The 19,304-nt window shown below is 40.1% G+C and overlaps 1 protein-coding gene across 1 annotated transcript in view; it reads right to left on the bottom strand.

Annotated features, from left to right (window-relative positions):
• The window catches only part of LOC101852320 (RNA-binding motif, single-stranded-interacting protein 1), a gene marked incomplete in the record, with an annotated part of 216,912 nt that overhangs the window by 6,741 nt on the left and 190,867 nt on the right, over positions 1-19,304 (bottom strand). Inside the window, 5 exon segments of the mRNA XM_035969602.1 lie at positions 9,529-9,636; positions 14,519-14,690; positions 15,201-15,247; positions 15,726-15,841; positions 16,738-16,957. Coding sequence (XP_035825495.1) covers positions 9,529-9,636; positions 14,519-14,690; positions 15,201-15,247; positions 15,726-15,841; positions 16,738-16,957 — 663 coding nt within the window.

Below are 19,304 nucleotides of genomic sequence, written 5' to 3'. Positions count from 1 at the left end.
TGTGTGTGTGTGTGTGTGTGTGTGTGTGCGTGCGTGCGTGTATGTGTGCACGAGTGCATTATGTGTGCGTGTGCGTGCACATGAGGATGTTGACATACACCCGACAATAATGACCATTAATCATTAATTCCTCTCTCGCCATCTGGAAGAATATTGTAACACATCCGCAGTGCCAATCATCATCCACTGCAGAATGTTTTTTATCCCCATCGACCTAATGAACATCAGTTAATGAATAGGTAGCCAGTTTGAACCTTGCTTATCCCTCAGTGAGGACAGGGGTTTTACACTGTCCCGGGGGTGTTATGCACCACACATAATTTAGCAAAATTTGACAATTTTTGGGGGCATAATTTCCGATCATTTTCCTGTATCATTCTTTGTTAAAATTAACAGAATCGCATAATTTCATTTTTTGGGCTCAGTTTGCATAATTTCAGAATTCTTTCTGCATAAAACCGCAGGGACAGTTTACAGGATACTGCCAAATGTAAGCAGAAAGAAATGGTATAAATTTAATGCTCCTGTCAACACTACTTTGCGGGACCTCTGAGTTTGATATCCATCTCCGAAAAGATCAAGCCAATGGGAGATTTGTGTAAAGCGCTTTTCCCAAGGACACAATGTCAGACCAAGCTGAGGCTCAAACCCCAGAACCCATGATCTTAAGATTCCAGGTCAGGTAGCCTAACCACTATGCTACCGAGGGCACTGCCAAAATGAGAGCACAAAGACAGAGGTACTCCATAAAATGCCTTTGAGACAACCTTCCCTCAGCCCAGCGACGTCATCTATCACCGCACAGAGAGTACAGGTACTCAGAAGTTGGCTCACACAAAGAGACTCCGACTTGACGTTCGCTGCATACACAAGGGAGCTGTCCGACCCTCTTTAAGTTTAAGCTTCAGTAAGAGTTTTACGGCACTTGCAACACAAATAGGTTGATCTTCTGCCAGATGGGGCAGATGGTGTAGGTGGGAGACAATACATGATTGTGGGAAACCATCTACCCCTCCCCTCCTCCCTTTTATTTGACGTGCCCATTGGGGTATATTCAAAATACGAAATAAAAATCTCAAATTTTAGTCCTTTTCACGTGTTGTATAACACACACTTTCACCTTTCTTGAATCCAAACGTAATGATAATTTTTCTCCTGCGGAGCACATCAAAGAAATCGAGATCTGAATGCAGCGAAGTGGTACTTGCGCAATCTACTTTCTTATGTTTACAGCCCAGGAAAATCTATCACGCATTCTGCTTTGAGATCATCTGTCAAGGCGCAAAGGGTCATACATTCGACTACGGATTAGTTGATGCTGTCGGGGGAGTGAAAAAAAGATCAACTCATCCGAAATTCAACTTAACCATTGGGACCTGTCCAGAAAAAGGGTTGCTGGGACCCGAGAAAGAGATCAGGATCAACTCAGGCGAGTTCATCACATTCAAAGTCGACTGTACTATACTTGTACTTCTCCTTGGTACCAAGTGACATACTCAAAAGTGGCTCCACGTGTTCAGACTGATCAATATGTAAAGAGCAGCTTGGCCTTGGCTGTCACTTTGAAGACTCGGATATCCCATTTTCCACAAGAAAGACTTGAATATCCCATTTTCCAGTTCAAAAGACACAAATATTTCATTTTCAAATAAAATCATTCCACATGATGAATATACTATGCACCCTCCCCTTCTCCCTTATTTTATTTACATGATAATGTCACTATGGGCCTGACTATGTAACTGTTACAGTAATCAAACAACACTAGGCTGCACGCAGCCGATTCAAAACGATGGCTGGGTACTCGGGATATCACTTCCTGACCTGAATGAGAAACCTTGATCTTCTAAAACTACAGAAGGCATGTGTCCTTCAGCCACTGAAGTAACGGGGCACACCCGTTAGTAACTTCTGGCACTTTGGTGTACAGCCCAGATCTTAATCATCAAAAGAGTAAAACGGTTTTGGTTTAACACCCCTACCAACGCTATTAGGTTATTTAAGAGACTGGACCTCCCAGTTTAATTAACATCCGTCTCCGATAGGATCGAGCCAAATGCGAAATTCGTAAGATGCCTTTCCCAAGGACACAATGTCGGACAAGCTGAGGCTCGAACCCCCAAACCCGCAATCTCACGGGTCCAGTATTCTAACCACTAGGTCATCGATGCCTCTCAGTCACTGAGTGGAGAGGTGTAACTCATGAAATTGAAGATGAATTTCACATTATTTTTTAAATGTTCAAATCTAGCCCATCTACAGAAATTGTTAATCCACCCAGCCTGACTCAGTCAAGTGACAGAAATATCCAATGTTTGACCCATGAGAAAAGGTATGTATAACCTGTACTATTTCAATTAAAGGAAACTGTATTTAATAGATGAGTGTTTTATGTGATGTGGGCCGATGGCCTCATAAACACTTAATAACTTACAAATTTACAATCACAGAGGAGTGAGACGAAACGTGTTGGGGCAAACCTTTCCATGTACATGTATCCGTAACAAATATGCACGTATTTTGGCTCAATGAGAACCACCATTTCTCTTTCTCAACGCAACCAATGAACAGAGTAGGCTGAACCTGTTTCAAAGATTCATGGCAACAGATCTTTATCACCATCATCACTTCCTTTCTCACCCAGCATCAGGGTATAGACCATCAACAAAAACTTTCCATGTCTCCTTATCTTTCCTTATTCTGGGCTTGCCTCCTGATATTAAATGTATTCCATTTCTCCCAATTTTCTGTACATCAATCCTTGTGCCATTGGGAAAAAACCCCAATAAAACAATCACGTCTTCTAACCCCAGGGCAGACAACCGATAAGCAGAGCGACTAGAAAATCTGGGAGCACATCTCAATCTCAGCTGTGTCTCTGAGTACAAAAACTCGCAGCAGAAAAGAGAGGGTATTTCTTCTATAAGTGTGCTACTGACTCAAGTCTGGTAGTGGCGGGTCTATTTTATAACTACGAGTAATTTATACATTAAAAAAACACCTTTTCCGAATGATTATATTTTAAACTGAAAAGTACCCCCCCCCCCCCACACACACACACACCCACACCACAAGAGTTCAAACTTTAAAATTCACACCAAAAACTGCTGGCCAGGCGTGGCCAGCCACTGCACTCCTGCCGTATATGTAAAATTTCCCATAACATAACTTACTTTATGACTGTGATGACTAGATTCTCTACGCATATCATGGGTAAGAATATCTTCCACATGATAAATTAATCGGGGCCTTAATTAATTAATGTGCCAGTCGTTTTGCTGTAGGGTTCTACACACAGACAGAATTCACAAAATCATGAACATGCTCTTCCACTAAACACGACACACAGTGCTACATGTATAGCACATGTGTAAAAGAATCTCCACAAGCAATACAACTGACACAGACCTTAGCGCAACAGCACTGAATGAAGCACTGCTGTCAAGCAACCAACCACACAGAGACAAAACAAAAATACAACAAAAAGTCAGCTCAATTAAATCAGCAAGACAAACCATCTAAAAAAAAAGATGTTTATTTTTTGTCATCTAAACTGCATGCCATTTCACATCCCCAAACACAGATGACAGCGAGGCTAGAGTGGGAGGGGGGGGGGGTGAAAGAATGGAAGAACGGACCAAAGAGTAGGGGGAATAGGGGATAAGGGTTGGGGGGGGGGGGGGGGAGGGAATGAAAAAGGACTGCTAAGTCACTGTTACAAGAAGGGGGCCCATGGGAACAGGGCTTGGAAAGGGAAGAACAAAATGCAAAATGTGAAATGAGAAAGAGAAGAGAGGTTAAAAAGAACAATTGGAAGTTTAAAAATCAAATTTGCAAGTGTTAAAAATGAATGAGAAGTAAAACGTTCTCCATGGGTAAAGATGAAACATTCCCATAATGACATGATGATAAAAACTGAATGCAAATGCAAACAAAAAACAAAAATTTACCTCAAGCATCTGTAAAATTGTATAAAAAAGCAAATTAAAAGAAAACAAATGGCCCCAATTCTTGAAGGACATAAGTTATTCCATGTCTCAAGTAAACGTGTCAGGCTGTGAAGTCTGTCCTCCCACAGCGACACTTCCACATCATGAGAATGTAGCTCAGGACAACACACACACACACACACACATACAGTCACCCCAATAACCAAATATTCTAATCTATTTACTGTTAAGCCTAGCAAAACAACTTTAAACTGACTCTTTCCTTTTGGTGATGTAAATTAATGCTCATAATCCTACACTAAAAACCTTTTCGTAACCAGTCTATTTCGTGTTAAGGCCAGCAAAACAACTTGAAAGAGACACTTCCCCTTAGGTAATGTAAATACTTGTAGCAATACATCAAAACCTTTTCACTAGTATCTCTTCAGTTCTCAGTTTCTTCAGGAACAGATTTTTTTTCTTCAAAATTTGAGTAGATGTTTTTGGTGTTCTTTTTTAAAATTGTTTTTTGTTATCTTCTCCCACTCAAGCATTTTTTTGAAAATCATATTCCATTCCTGGAAGAAGAACCCCCCTCCCTGCCCCCCCCCCCCCCAAAAAAAAAAGTGGCCACAAACATACAAACATTGAAAGGACCACTATCACACTATCAGTAACCCTCTCTCAACACAAACCCATTTTGTCCTGTCCTTTCGTGTATGCCACGGGTGTCAAACTAGCATGATGTGGAAGTGAATTCTAACTGGAACATCAGAGACATTCGCAGCAAGAGGAGGTAATGAGAAATGTCTTGTCATCAGGCAACTTAAACTACTACAAATAATTTTCTAATTTCTCTAGTGGAGTTCAAACAATGATCACATCTATTGTTAAGATATGAAGGTAGTATATTAATTCTAGATAAAATAGAACTATTCACTGGGTTTCCAAGTCGGGCACTATCAATCTATACTTTGAGAACAGCTTGACTTGAGCATCACTAAAACGTACAGGATGCAGAATCTTTAAAGTACTGAATAGATATAATTTCAAGTTTATAAACCACTAACATTAGTCAATGATTTCTTTGCTGTTCCTCTTTTTTAATGTCTTTATCAAGGACAAGATGTTTGCAAGCCCCTTTTTTCATCCAACGGAACAGAGCAAAGTAGGCCTACCTGTGCAAGAAATAAGTGGTAGGCCTACAGTTTTTCATCTTTACAATTATCTACATATTTTTCTTCACAATTACCTGAATATTCTTCGCTGGATTGTTAAGAATGTAATTCTCAAATTTGAGTTTATTACAGAAGTTCTTCCTCAGTCAAAGTCTACAATATCCTACAGAAATAAATTACTTAGTGAAAAAAAAAAGAAGAAAAAAAAAAAAGGAATAAATCAGGTTTACAACTACACAAAATGAAACTAGACAAAGCTCGAAGCCTGGACAAGACTGTAGGTGTGACTGCAGAGAACAGACTCCAGAGCCTTCAGCTGTCTCATTCAACTCACTCTCTCACCACATCTGCACCACAGTTCTCTTTGATCTTTGACATCTTATGCAATATTCTCTTCAACATTAGAAAGGAATTAAAAATTATGTCACATGATCTTGAATTTTAAAAACAGACGACAAAAAATAGAACAACGAACGGACGAGAGACAAAACACCCACCACCAAACATAAAGTGACAAAAGCCAGGGGATGTCCAAACCTGCTCAGGTCAGGGGAAGCAGCCACCAGGTGCGACACGACTGTTAATCTTTACTCTTGATTTTCAACTTTATTTCGACATTCCATGGTCTTCATAATCTTTTTTCCAAGAGAGAAATTTTTTAAAAGAAATAAACGATTCACAACTTTTTAGCGGCTAAAATGCAAACTGCCTATTTTTTAAAAGAATTAAAACTTAAAAGATGGTACCGATAAAAAGAACAATCCCTGTTAAAAACGTTATTTTTCTTACTTGGAGAATGGGAATGAGGCTGTGAAAAGGTTTCTACCTACCAATACTTTTTTTTCCAAAAAGTATCAGATCCCAGCACAAGACTCTAGCTGAGGGTTCTGGAATGTTCTGCGGAGCCATGTGATCGCCCTGGCACTTGACAAGTCACACAAACCATCACAAGACAACAACAGACCACTATGTACACTTCTTGGTTAAGGGCTTCATACGGTGGGCCCGAGGCCGCACCAACATTAAGGACAACAAATAAATCATTTTAAAAAAGAGGTCATTCACGCACCACTGGTATTCGTAACTTCATTCACCTCGTTCGCCACACCCTCCAAAATTTCAAATCTAGCATGCATTACAAGCCAAAAATAGAGAAGTACAATCATTTCAATGTAAGGACATTAAAGTATGAAATAAAAACGGACATGTCAAACTTCACACATGTGTCAAGATGCCGATATTCCGAGTGAGAATGATATGGTGAAATTCACAGAACTGTACAATGCAGGGACAAAAAAAGTATGTGGAACAAACTAACACCAATGACAACAAGGATAGCTACTTGGCTTTAAGAGGTTTGCATTAGTACAGGCTAGGTGCGTCTTCTGCCACAGGCAGAGACTCAGGGATATAGATCACTCACTCTATAGCAGGGAACAGACGCAGCTAAAAGTGAAGAAAACAGAACAGTGTTTGGGTTTTTCTCTTGTCCTCTGGTCTTGTTTTAAATGTATTTATCCAGATCAAATGATAATTTGGTAGTTAACAAAATAAGGTGTCGTTATAAAAATTTAAATGATGGCCAGTTTTTACCTTCTTTTTCTAAACATTTCGAACAATGCGTGGGAAAAACTGTTAATAGTTTTACAAGAAAAAATTCTGTCCTAAAAGATCTCCGCACTTAACCTACTCTTTCCCTGGCTATAAGATAAAAAAATATAGGTAACTATATAGTATGTAATAATAGAATGCACGTGTTTACTTGAATAAAGAATATGTATTTTTATGCTTTTTTCTTTTAGAATCCACTACTTAAGCCACGTATGAGTACAACAGACAAGGAATAACATTGTTGATTCCTTTCAGGATTAGGTGTAAATAAAATTTAGCACAAGGATAAGATTATTAGTGTCTATACCACTATTATCATTTTTAGCCGAATGTACAGTTGGCTGTAAATAACTTCTATGCGTAATTTTCGTTCTCTTGGAACGCACAGGGATATATGTCAACACGGATCAGCACCTAGGGTGGATAAGGGAGTGGGAGAATATCAAAAAAACGTAAAGCCAGTTTGTTCCAAAACGTGATTTCATGGCAGACGCTAGGTCGTTTTGTAAAAATGTGTGGGAGATGATTGTGTCACATTATTTACATCAGGATATACCGTTCAAAAGTGAACCTGTACAAAGTTCTTCACATCATACGGGGCACAAATCATTAGTAGAAAGTTATCTTTGCATATTAACTTGCGCATGTGCTGGCAAAAACATATATTCAGCAGTGGTTCCACATAATTCAGTTTAAAATTTCAACACGGAAAATGACGAATACCAATCTCAAAAATTGGTTTGACAATACAGCTGTAGAACACAAAAATACTCTACTCTTCAAAAACTCACAAGCAGATGATTTACCTCTGGTACTTCGATTAAATAAGAAAGAAAAGGGAAAAAAAACATACCCCATGGTACCTAAAGCCAAGTGTGCCAAACATGAACATTGGGAACAGGACAAGCCACTAAGTTCTTGTTGCTGGATTTTCAAACAAGTCTTTGGTCAGGTTAGCATGTGTGTTTGTGTCAATGTGTGTGTAAAAATGTTATGGTAATGTCTTTGCGTGTGAATTTATATGGGACCGTATGAGAGTCTGGATGCGTGTGTGCTGCTGCGTGTTTGTGAATGAAATGGAAAGGCCAGAGAAGCAAAAGAGCCAGCAGATTATGATCTGAGCAGAAATAAAAGGTAAGGAGGAAAACTAGAATGACAAAAAATGAAACATGTTTATGAATAATGAGGTCATAAAGAAGATGCAAAGTGAAATATCGGCAGTCATCATAATCAAAATAAAGGAAGCATTACAACAAAAGCAAACTAACAACTGGTATTTACACCTGGTCAAAAAGTAGTCCGCCATTAAGGTAACAAAGAAATGTAAAAGCCCAAGGCTCACAATGGAAGGAAAACGGTCAACTAAACCAAAACCTGACAAGCACAAAAAAAAGTAGTAAACACTCTTATGACCCCTATGGGGTAGAGGTCAATGAACAACAGTGATCAAGAACAGTGCTGACAAAGTTTGCTCACACGCTTCAGTGCTGCCAAAGGAGCGCGCTCCGTCCCATGGCCTGGACCAGACACTGACCACAGCAAGATCTGTGACGTGTGTTCAATTCAAAGACCGAGGCCACAACGACTTGGCAAAAACAAAACAAAACAGTAAGAAAGTGACGAAATCCTGACAGACGAAAATCATATACCAGGGAGTAAAGGAACGAGGAAAATGTTCGACTGACACTTCAACTTTAAGACCAAAGAAAGAATAAGCAGGCGGAAAAAAAGCAAAACTATTGTTACAAAGAAATCCCTCTCGGCACAAACACAATAGCATTCACCGGATGGTTCTGCTGGTACAAGACCACGCAATGTCCAACTACTTTGTCAAAATGAAGGTGGGGGAGGGGGATATGGGATGTGGGGGGTGGGGGGGTCAAGGTCTGTGGGATGGACAACAACAACAACAGCAATGACAATAACACCAACGACAACAACTATAAACTAGCGAGTAGCAAGATGGGCTCCCTGAGACATGATAGGCTGGAAGAACTTGCAAGCTAACCTAGCAGCCGTCAGTGCCTATCTCCAACAGCAGGAGGACAGAAACAGACTGGAGGAGGAGGCCACATGCTGCAACTGAGGAACTAAAACACCACGCATGCATGTGGGGAGGGGGGACATTTGGGGAGCAACATGCTGTCACATCAGCAAACATTCGCTCACACATGTTACTTGGCATAATCTCACACAGCATTCACTCAACAAAAGTGAGTTAGAACAAGGATTACTATTTCTCTCGCCACCGACAAAATATAAACAAGTTAGATTTCAAACTTTTAACATACAATGGAAGCCAGAAATGAGCATACCGTGATTTTCCATTCACGCAAAACAAAGAAATACCAAGGTTCGTTCTTCAGCATAACGAAATATTCGTATGTTTAACTGGAAGAATTTACACCACTATGGCCCTTCCTTTTTTACGTCTGTTTGGCTGTACAGACCTAACATCTGTAATTACTAGCTGAGCACGCAAGAACATACGCATGCAAACACACACGCACGTTCACACTCACACTAAAAGTCTGAGAGCTTGATTTCTGAAGAGCTATTCATGCTTGAAGATGGCATCTCTACAGAAAACAGAACCACCACACTGGCTTGAAGGAAGAAAAGAAGCATATCAACCATAAGTTTTCCTTTCTTCTGAGTGAGCATTTCTGCATGTTGACTCGACTTGAGAAAAAAAACGTATGCTCACGGCATAGGACAACACATAAACAAGGATGCACAGAGAGAAAGAGAGAGAGACAGCAAAGAGACGGAGCGCTCTATGCGACATGCGAGTGGTGTGGGCAGCCTACCGAGGTGTTGGACAGGTGCAGTTGTCCCATCTGGCTGGTCAGCTGGGGCAGCAGCGAGGACGGGTCAAGCGAACCACCTGACCCGGGGTGACTGCTACCGGTTACCATCTGCAAAATGACAGCGGCAACATCAGACATCAGGCAAACCAAGGACGGCCACAACGTCAAATGTGACAACAGCCGCACGGTGTACAGGGATCATACTCGACTGCAACCGACACCCACAGCGGATGGATGGATTTATTGGAACGCCCAAGTCAAGACAAAACATCTCACACAGTTCACCCAACGGATCCAATTCTTCAGTCTCCTTTCTCCATCAAAACATCCATGCCAGTGACGAAAAAGTGTGACCGACCCAATACGTTTTAAACCTGTGGTATCGACGAGGGTTAGTATCCACGAGATGACCAGTGGAGTGAGAGGTCGTGCCAAAGTAGACCACGGTCAATGCATTCCAAACACACACACACACACACACACTGAGCATAACAGCAAGCCTAGAAAACAGATCTAGTGACAACCACTACAAGCAATCCAGTCAAAGAGAAATTAGTATTGAACACATTCACAGATCTTGTTGAGAAAGTAACAGGAAAAGTCCAGACTATCCAAAGAAAACAATGAGGAAAAAACATACCATTAGCTACCATAAAAACAAAAAGATGCGTAAACTATTTGCATAGCATTTTCTACAACACGGCCTGGCGCAAAAATAGGTTAAAATTGCGTAAATTCATTCCAGAAAAAAATCAAGACAATTAAGGTGAAAAACAAAAAGGCATAAATTAAACGGAGGGTTGACAGAAATGATGCACATTTTAATTTCAAATTGTGTCAAAAATGACAAAAACCATAAATGTCTATGAAATCATGTTCCCCATCCAGACTCTTGGCCAACAGATTTCATCATCAAAGCAAGACATAACTGCATATTTACAGAGATATAGAAGTCATACATTAAAAAATTTCAATTGACAGTCATTTAAAAAAAAAAAAAAAAGAAAAAAAGTAGAAGATAGGCTTGCTATATGGGAAAGCCAAACTTTTGAGCGGAGCAAGGGAGTTTGATGGTGGAGCTTGCCCCTGGCTATATCAGTTGAAATGGTAAAAAGTTGAGGAACTTGGCCCTAGGCAAGGATGTTCCTTTCTTCTCAGTCATATCATGTTCGTAGTACCTCAAGGATGCTAACCACCACTCATACACTATAAACACAGGACAAATTTCTATTATTGCTGGTGCTGTAAATTATTTGATTTTTAAGGTAGGAATAAATATGCAATTCTAAATAAAAGTCAAATCTATCACAGTTGAGGAGAAACGATCTCGCATATTCTAAAAGTACAGTGCTAACATGCACATTACAGAATTATCCATGAATAAATAGATTTAAAAAAAAACCCAAAGTTAAAAAAAAAGTAAACACTGATCAAATAGCAAGAGTTTATCAGCGAGAGCAAGCATACAAGGGCAAATGTGAAATAAAATCTTTCTGTTCCAGCTCCGAAGCATCTGGTTCTCCCAATTTCCTACGTACATAGATCTCATGACAAACGGGTCCAGAGATAAAAAGATCATGTGAAATGTTGGGTCTCAATGAGCCATGAGAAAGTAATCAGCGATAACAGTGAGAGATAGAAGGGCAAAGTCTTGAGGAGCAGATCAAGCAAAAGTTTGGTGGAAAAAAAACCCAGAGGACAGAGAGCAAAAAACCACAATATCAGAGATTAAAATAATTTCATTTGAAAAAAAAATAGCTCTTTAAGAATGACATCGACTGCACCAAAATGGGGTGCAGTTTGGCATAGCTCTCGTGCATTTAAAAAAGATGATGATCAAAAGATGAAGCCGGGTGCATCTGGACCACAACTGAAATGTTTGCAAGCAACGGAAACGAAGGATGAAGGCGACGGGGAGTTGGCCCCCACAGGACACAGGTAAATGTGAGCAGGACACATAACGAGGCTGCGTAGTGGTAAGACGTGCGACACACGGGGGTTACATCAGCGCGTTTGGATCCATAAGGGCAGACACGTCAGGGTGGACTGCAGTGGTCGGCAGTATCTGCAGATTAGAGACACCGCACAGTTAGACACACACACACACACACACACACACACAAACGGGCACAAAGAGAACATGAATCCTGACTGGGCATGCCCACGTACAGAAACATCTGAGGTTGGCACAGTGCCTCACGGGAAACTTTAGACTATTTAAGGCAATAATACAGTGGCCAACATTCGGCTGTCCTGCATAGTCATAAATTATTCTTCGAATTTCTGACTAAAACCTATCTCTCTCCATCAATCCCTCACACTGACTGCCAATGGTTGTGCAGCTATTGCTTAGATTTCAAGAATATGTATATAGCCGCCCCCCAATAAGAATTCTTCGGTGAGACCATTGATCCATCGTGCCAAGGGGAATGTTGGGGCATCAAACTGGCATCTCACCCTCCTCAGTTACAAGTACGGGAGTATAATGTCATGCTATCAAGCTCAACACGCTCGTAGATGTACGGAAGTGAACAGGGATAAATATAGATATATATCATACACGAGCAGTTCAATGCTTTCGTTACATCCTCTGGTTTCATCAGCTACAGATGGCAGTTACTTTGCATATACTGTGACGGTCAGTCGTCACTGCATGCTACAGGTCTTCTCAGATTGCCTTAAATTTTCTGTTCCCAGAAAAATTAAGAAATAAAACAAACGACAACCAAGTATCATCATGCACAAGTAATTTGGCAAAGAACCAAATAACCACAAAAAAAAAAAAAGGAAATGGATGCAATTCAAGATATCGAAAGCAGTCATGCAATAAGAGCAGCCGGACTGAGTGGCACAGTTAACCCCCCCAACCCCCTTCCCCTTCCCAATTACAAATCAAAAGGAAAGGTTCCAATGTGCTAAAATATTGACGAGAAAATCTTTGCTCTCTACACAAAGCAACCTTCATAAATATTTTCAAAAAAAGTCTGACAGACTGCACAAAGATTTATTCTACTTTATACCAATTTATTTGACTGGTATTCTGTGCATAACTGAGTGCCTGAACTATCTTTCAGACTAATAAAAGGGTGACTATCTTTCAGACAGATAAATGGGTAACAGGTTGAAAGTTGCAATCAGCCTCTGCCAAGTTCAGAACGGTGCATGAGTCCATAACTTCTTCCATCAGATGAGAATCATTAATACATGTCTAGTACTGCAACAGTAAGCATCTGGATAGCACTGTGATCTATCTTTGTGACGAGAGTATGGTGAAGGTATTCATTCATAGGAGTGGCTACATTTATCACAGTTTTAAAGAGTGAGAACCTTTTCTTCAATACTCATCCTTCAGAAAGAAAGAGAAAGTGTCCTCTTTTTAAACATTCTTTTTTCAGAGAATTCATTCATTATTTGTCCTCTTGAGCGTGGAAGTATTTATCCTGGCCTATTCCCTTAGTAGCCTACGAGACAAGATGCTTTTCTTCATGCACAAAGGTCAGTCACTAAAGCTAGCACATGCCTAAACGATCATCTGTCAACATTGCCTTGACCCAGAGGGCCGCGAGTTTCCGAACAAATGATAATTGCTTGATCCCTCATTCGCCAACAACGCCTCCATGATGGCAACATTGGATGTGCTGTCAGTGTTATTAATGATCAAGACAGTTATCAGAATTGCCTGTCTGTTGACATGTCAGTAAGTGTGGCAGTGAGTGTGTCAGTGAGGTTATGTCACAACAATGCATGCTGGTACCACTGGTTCCCCCCCGCGGAAGGATCAACAGAAATAGATTTTATAAGGCTTTTAAAGCCTTTTGAAAAGAATCGTCATTGGCACTGGCCATGGAAAAAAGTTTTAATTTGGAAGAACCTTACCATCACTCAATTCTTCACCTTTTCCCAATACACTGTACCTATATGTCAAAACTTAGTCCCTGCTATAAAAAAAAAACAAAAAAAACAAAACAGGACAACCATTAACATTAATCATTGTTCCATTTAAAAAAATCATTTCCACATTTCATAAGAACATTATGTTTGGCATAACTTATAACAAAACTATATTCACAGCAGATTTGATCAGTCATTCAAAATTCACGGTTGGTTTGTGGAATATAAAAATTCATAACACAATTCTCTAATTGAAAATAACTTAATAAAACTTTAAAAGTTCTAAATCCTTTCCTGCAGAATTGACTATCAACTGTTTCATTTTTTTGTAACCCATCACTGCAAACTGATATCAAATGGTATAGAGCAATATTGTCTCACCACCTTTCTCTACCAAAAATACTGCTGTGAACTGAGCTAGTAACGTATAATTAGCCCGTCTTCATATATAAAGAAATAAATACAGTAGCTACACATCACTTTTATACCTTGTAAAACCTTTTTAACGCATTCAAAATTTCATTTGTGTATTTTCAGCATCCTACTCAGGAACTAACCCTTGATCTTAATAAAATAGCAGGTGATACTTTGATATGTAACATTAAGTCACAGGATTCACATCTACGGATCGGGGGGGGGGGGGGGGGGGGGGGAGATGAAACTGGGTCAAAATGACAAAATGTTGGAATAAATTTTCAGGGAGAGAAAGTTACCAAAGTGCCCTGTGGTGCCGCCACAGAATGTTTCTATCGGAGAATTGTCTGTTTTGGTACAATGTGCAGGTCAAAATTCACTTCAAGCAGTGTTTCAGACTTTTTCTTTCGTGGGAAAACATAAGAGGGGTCCCTCCATATTATAGGGAATACTTTCACTGTGAAATGACTTTTCCACTAAATATAAATCGAATATTCTTACATTTTTCATGGTAGTTAAAAGAACTCTACAGTGAAACATTATTAATACTCATGATTTTACTGTACGTCTTCCTGATATTCAGAGAACGATTCTTAGAATTTGTTCTGCTATTGAGAAAATCTTAACTATGGTTACTGAGGAGAGGAGAGAGAGAGGAGAGGGAAGTGAAGGGCTGGTAACTCACGTGTGGCATCTGGTGTGGCTGCATAACGTACTGTGGCATCCAGCCCTGGGCCGTGGGGTTCGACATCTGGTATGTGGTCACAGGAGTTGTGGCCGCCACAGAGGTATACGCCCGAGGTACGAGGCCGGCTGGTACGATGGCTGGCGTGGGTACACCGTAGTTGATATACTGACTGAAGACACCAGAAAAACATGACATCATAAGAATTGTATTAGATGCATCATTTAACACTACTGTCTGTCTCTGCGATACATAAACAGGCCTGCCTACATGTACAAATAATCCATCTATCACTTTTTTTCCCGTCCTTTCCAAGATAATTTTTTTTGCCAACATTATCACATAATTTCTATAATGAAAGTGTTGGTTGGGGGTAGAGGACAGTTGTAATAAGATACCTTCAGATAAAGTAACTCTTGGAAAACATGAACAAATGAAGGAATCAATGCTTAACAAATACACAATATAGAAAAAGAAAATATCTAATAATCATAATGTTGTCAAGCCCACTAATAACTGTGACCACATTTAAATTTTTGACAAAACGGATTGAAAAGACCTTGGAAACAATTTCCTCATAATCTTGGTCAAGCAAGAAAGAAAATGGTACATTTTGTAACAACAGTTCAACTGCTGATTCCGTGGTATACTAAACACGAAAAAATATATTCAAATCACTCACCCATTCAAATTGGCTAACGCCTGCTGCTCATAAGCAAACTGAATAGCCTGAAGGGAAGAAAAAAAACATGCGATGTATGTCAGTCAGTATCTTCATGGACTTTGATTTTTTATAGCATAAATTACCTTTATTTCAAATTAACATTGGCGCTCATAAAAGTCTGACAAATTTATAATTCAGCACAACAACCCACTGAATGACCTTGAGATGTATTCTAGTGGCTAAAACATCCCCAAGAGAAGCTGTATCTGCCAAGGCATAAACCAGTCACACAGCTAATCTGTCAAAGCTGAATTTCTTGGCTTCTTCATATATCTTCAACTTTTCAGGACCCCACTCACAGTATGGTCCTGTCCTCTATTTAAAAAATGTGATAACACATTGCCATAAATACTGAGGATATCACTCCACTGTCAAGTCATAAATAATCTAGATGTTCTTAACAGAAAAAGCAATACATAAAGCCAATTAGCGTTGATGATGGCCAGTGGAGGTAATGAGATGAATGTGAACAGTGCTACATACTGAAATACTTGCATCATCTCTTCCTGGTGTGAACAAGCGCGGCGTGAGGGCTGTGGTGGTGGTCTTCTTCTTGTTGCCACTATCCGCAAACTTCACTAACAATGGTTCAGTGCAGCCTGAGGATGAACACAAACACAGCTTAGTTTTAATTTTAGTAAGAGTTTTACAGTGCTTGCAACAGAATTAGGTCACATAAGTGCTGAAGAATAGAGGCATTATTAGAGAGTAACATACAAAGAGAAGAGAGAGGAGAGACGATGATGATAGATGTCAAACCACACCAGAGCAACTGCCACCCACTCACACACATGAACTTTGACAGGCAAACAAACTCACATTAAAAAAATGAAATACTACTGCAGCAGCATATAGCAAATACATGTGTAGCTTATAACATGGACATGATAAAACTGATATTGTCCCGAATATACTAAACACAACACAAAGCCCTGAGGCAACATGAAAGTTCACTCCATACCAGCGATAGTCAAACACTGCACACAAAGAAGTTAAACTCATTTCCTCTAGCATAATTATGTCTACGAAGAAGATAGTTGTCCATTGTTTTAAATACCATTTTGTCACACTCTTAGCAGTAATCAAAGACAAGTGAGGTGATTACATTAATTTTCTCTCAAACACATTTAATTGCATCAATGAAGTAGATTGTACTTCACTTCTTTAATAATGTTATTTTTAGCAGTCTTTGTGAAAAGCTGACTGACAGTCAAGACTAGGCTAGCCAATGACGATACCATCGCGGTTAGCTACTTCACCGCAATTGCTGTTCCACTTTTTAATCCTGCTCAAGGGTGTAAACATCACTAACTTAGCAGAGAAAAGGCTAAACTGGTGACCATGACAGTTTTACATTTTAAAAAAAACCTACTATTCCAAATATTTAAATTAACAGCAAGGTAGTATAGAGATGGAACATTACAACTGAAAAGTTTTTTAAAATCTTTTACATTACCCTTAATTTATGATATGAACGGTGTGCATATTTTCTTACCAGGCAACATTTTGTTGTTAAATGCATTGATGATCTGATCGCACTTTTCCTTCGACTCCATGCGAGCAAATCCTACTCCTCTGCTCAGCCCATCGGGTTTACGGAGTATCCGTGTGGAGATGACTGTCCCGTATTCCTTGAACATGTTTTCTAAATTTTTCTCCATGAAGTAGACCGGCAAATTGGCAATGTACAGGTTGGTAGGATCTTGTTCTTGTTGCTGGAAGGAAAAAAAATGAAAGGAAAAAAAACTATGAAAGCATTGTCTGACCAGGTGTGAGGATAAAACCAATTGGGGTTTTGGGGTTTTTTTTGTGCGGTTTAGATTAGTTTTAGTAATTAAGTAAGCGTTTTACGGCACTTGCGACACAATAAGGTCATATAAGTGCCGAAGATTAGAAGAGTTACAAGAGAGAAACAAACATAAAAAAGAAGGAAAGATAAGGACGATAGATGTTTGATATAGGAAAAAAGGAGCAAACCAGACCAGAGCACCCGCCAATCACCCACTTTTTGAGGGGTTTTTTCATAGGGCTAAATGAGATAAGCCGGAACGTCCAAAGAACCAAGAAACCTTCAAAAAGGAGAGGGTTACTGAAATGTAAGAAAGTTACAGAAATTGTAACATTGCACTAACAGCAAATAGGGGTAAACTCGCTTGAAACTGAAATCAGTGTTGTTGGTTTGTTGTATTGTGAGCCGTTATGTCTGACAATTGCAACAAGACACATCGTGAGGACGCCAGCCACATTATAAGAAGAAAAAGAGGTAGGCCATATCCATGAACTACAGCAATAGCAAGCCATAAGTGGCAATATCATATACTTGGGATGGGACACGCATCACGATAATTATTAAAAGGCCAGTTATTTCTTTGAGGTTTTTTTCCGAGGAGGTGGGGGGGGGGGGGGGATGACTAAAATAATAAAAATCTGCCCAGGCCAGGCCAACACGAATAAACTTACAGGTGACTGCTTCTACACTGTGAAACAGATTTCAAGACCAGCCCACAGGACAGAGACGTGAACATGTTGAAGAGGAGAAGACTTCGTGTTGACACGGGGGTCAGGAAATGTAGTTAAACCGGGAGACACGAGAGCGATGACGACCTCCGGTCTGCATTCCGTTGTCGTGGAGACAAGCAGGGGCGGTTACTGAGAGGAGGAATCGCCTGCACTCTCCAAAGGCCCTCGGGGAAACCCATCCGGTCATAAATCAGCACTTTGCATAATACGAGATTGTCTTTACAGGTCTCCCCCCCCCCCCCCCCAAGCAGACCGAGGCCGCAGGGATAAGCGGTCGGCTGCTAGGCGACAGACACTGTGCCACGTAGACAGGGAAGATCTTAACCAAAGTGGATGAGAGTAGACGTAGGTCTAGAGTAAGCTACAAGTATGAGTAGCAGTCGTTTCATCCCTTTCATCATACCGAAGTCTTCGGGTAAAGTACGGCTTAGGCCCTACAGTAGTACGATATGAGTGCACCATACCGCTTCATCGTGGTCATAGTAAGATTATTCAAACGGTTGACTATTGGTTGTAACGTCCTATTCCGACAAGACAGTGTCGAGTGGGTGTAAAGACATGAACAGTAATTTTCAATCTCAATCCAAAACACGCCCGTCGCTCTGGGCTCGTGCGATGGCTATGCATCTTCAAACATCGTGGCCTATGCCCATATCAAAATACTACCCCCTCCTTTTTAACCCCTCCCCATTAAAAACAAGTTGAGATCTGATACAGCGACAAGATTACCCCCCCCCCCTCCACACACACACACAAACACACCCTAAATTATAGACAGAAACCTCTTTGGTAGTCTGAGTCTGACAAAACAGCCAAGTCTCGACAGAACTATGAAAAGCGGAGTCCTGATAAATTTCAAAGGACAAAATTAGTGTTGATGTGACACTTGAAGGTGACTTTTTGTTAAGTGAGACACATCGACACAAAAACGATCATATAGTACAGGGAAGGAGCACGACAGACATGTAGACAGAAAAAACAGAGGGAGAGAAAAGTAGGAGGTACCATCGCCCCCCCCCCCCTCCAAACCACCCACAGGTCAATATATCTCCATGCCAGGATCGGGTTTCTTAGCAGGGGCAGTGACTAATGGCAATTAAAAGGACACGAATAATTTACAAATTTAAAGATGGGTAAACAAATAATATTGCATTTCTGTGTTTGATGTCGACAAAAGTCGCATAAGAAAAAGCAGTTCCAGATCTGTGTATATCGATGTGTAGCATAATATGCACACCACTAGGGCTCGTACGGTGCTAAAGGACAAAGATGGTTTTTATACCCTCCATGGGCGATCGGAATAATACAACACGTAATTCTGTACACAACAGATTCCGAAATAGTCTCCTAACTACCTATCTTCTCTGTAGATTTGTTGGCTTTTCAAACGATTCTTTCTTCGGTCAACTAACTACTATTCATATCCATATTCAATAACGTCTTTATAGCATATAATAAATACGTTTTCCTTTCATTTCTCCTCCCTGTATTCTGACTTAATTTGCCAACTATTATATATAAGCAATACAGCTTCGGGGGGGG

This window comes from Aplysia californica, unplaced genomic scaffold (genome assembly GCF_000002075.1).
Source record: "Aplysia californica isolate F4 #8 unplaced genomic scaffold, AplCal3.0 scaffold00162, whole genome shotgun sequence".
NCBI lineage: Eukaryota > Metazoa > Mollusca > Gastropoda > Aplysiida > Aplysiidae > Aplysia > Aplysia californica.
The sequence above is the reverse complement of the archived record's forward strand: the minus strand, read 5'-3'. Positions and strand labels throughout refer to the sequence as shown.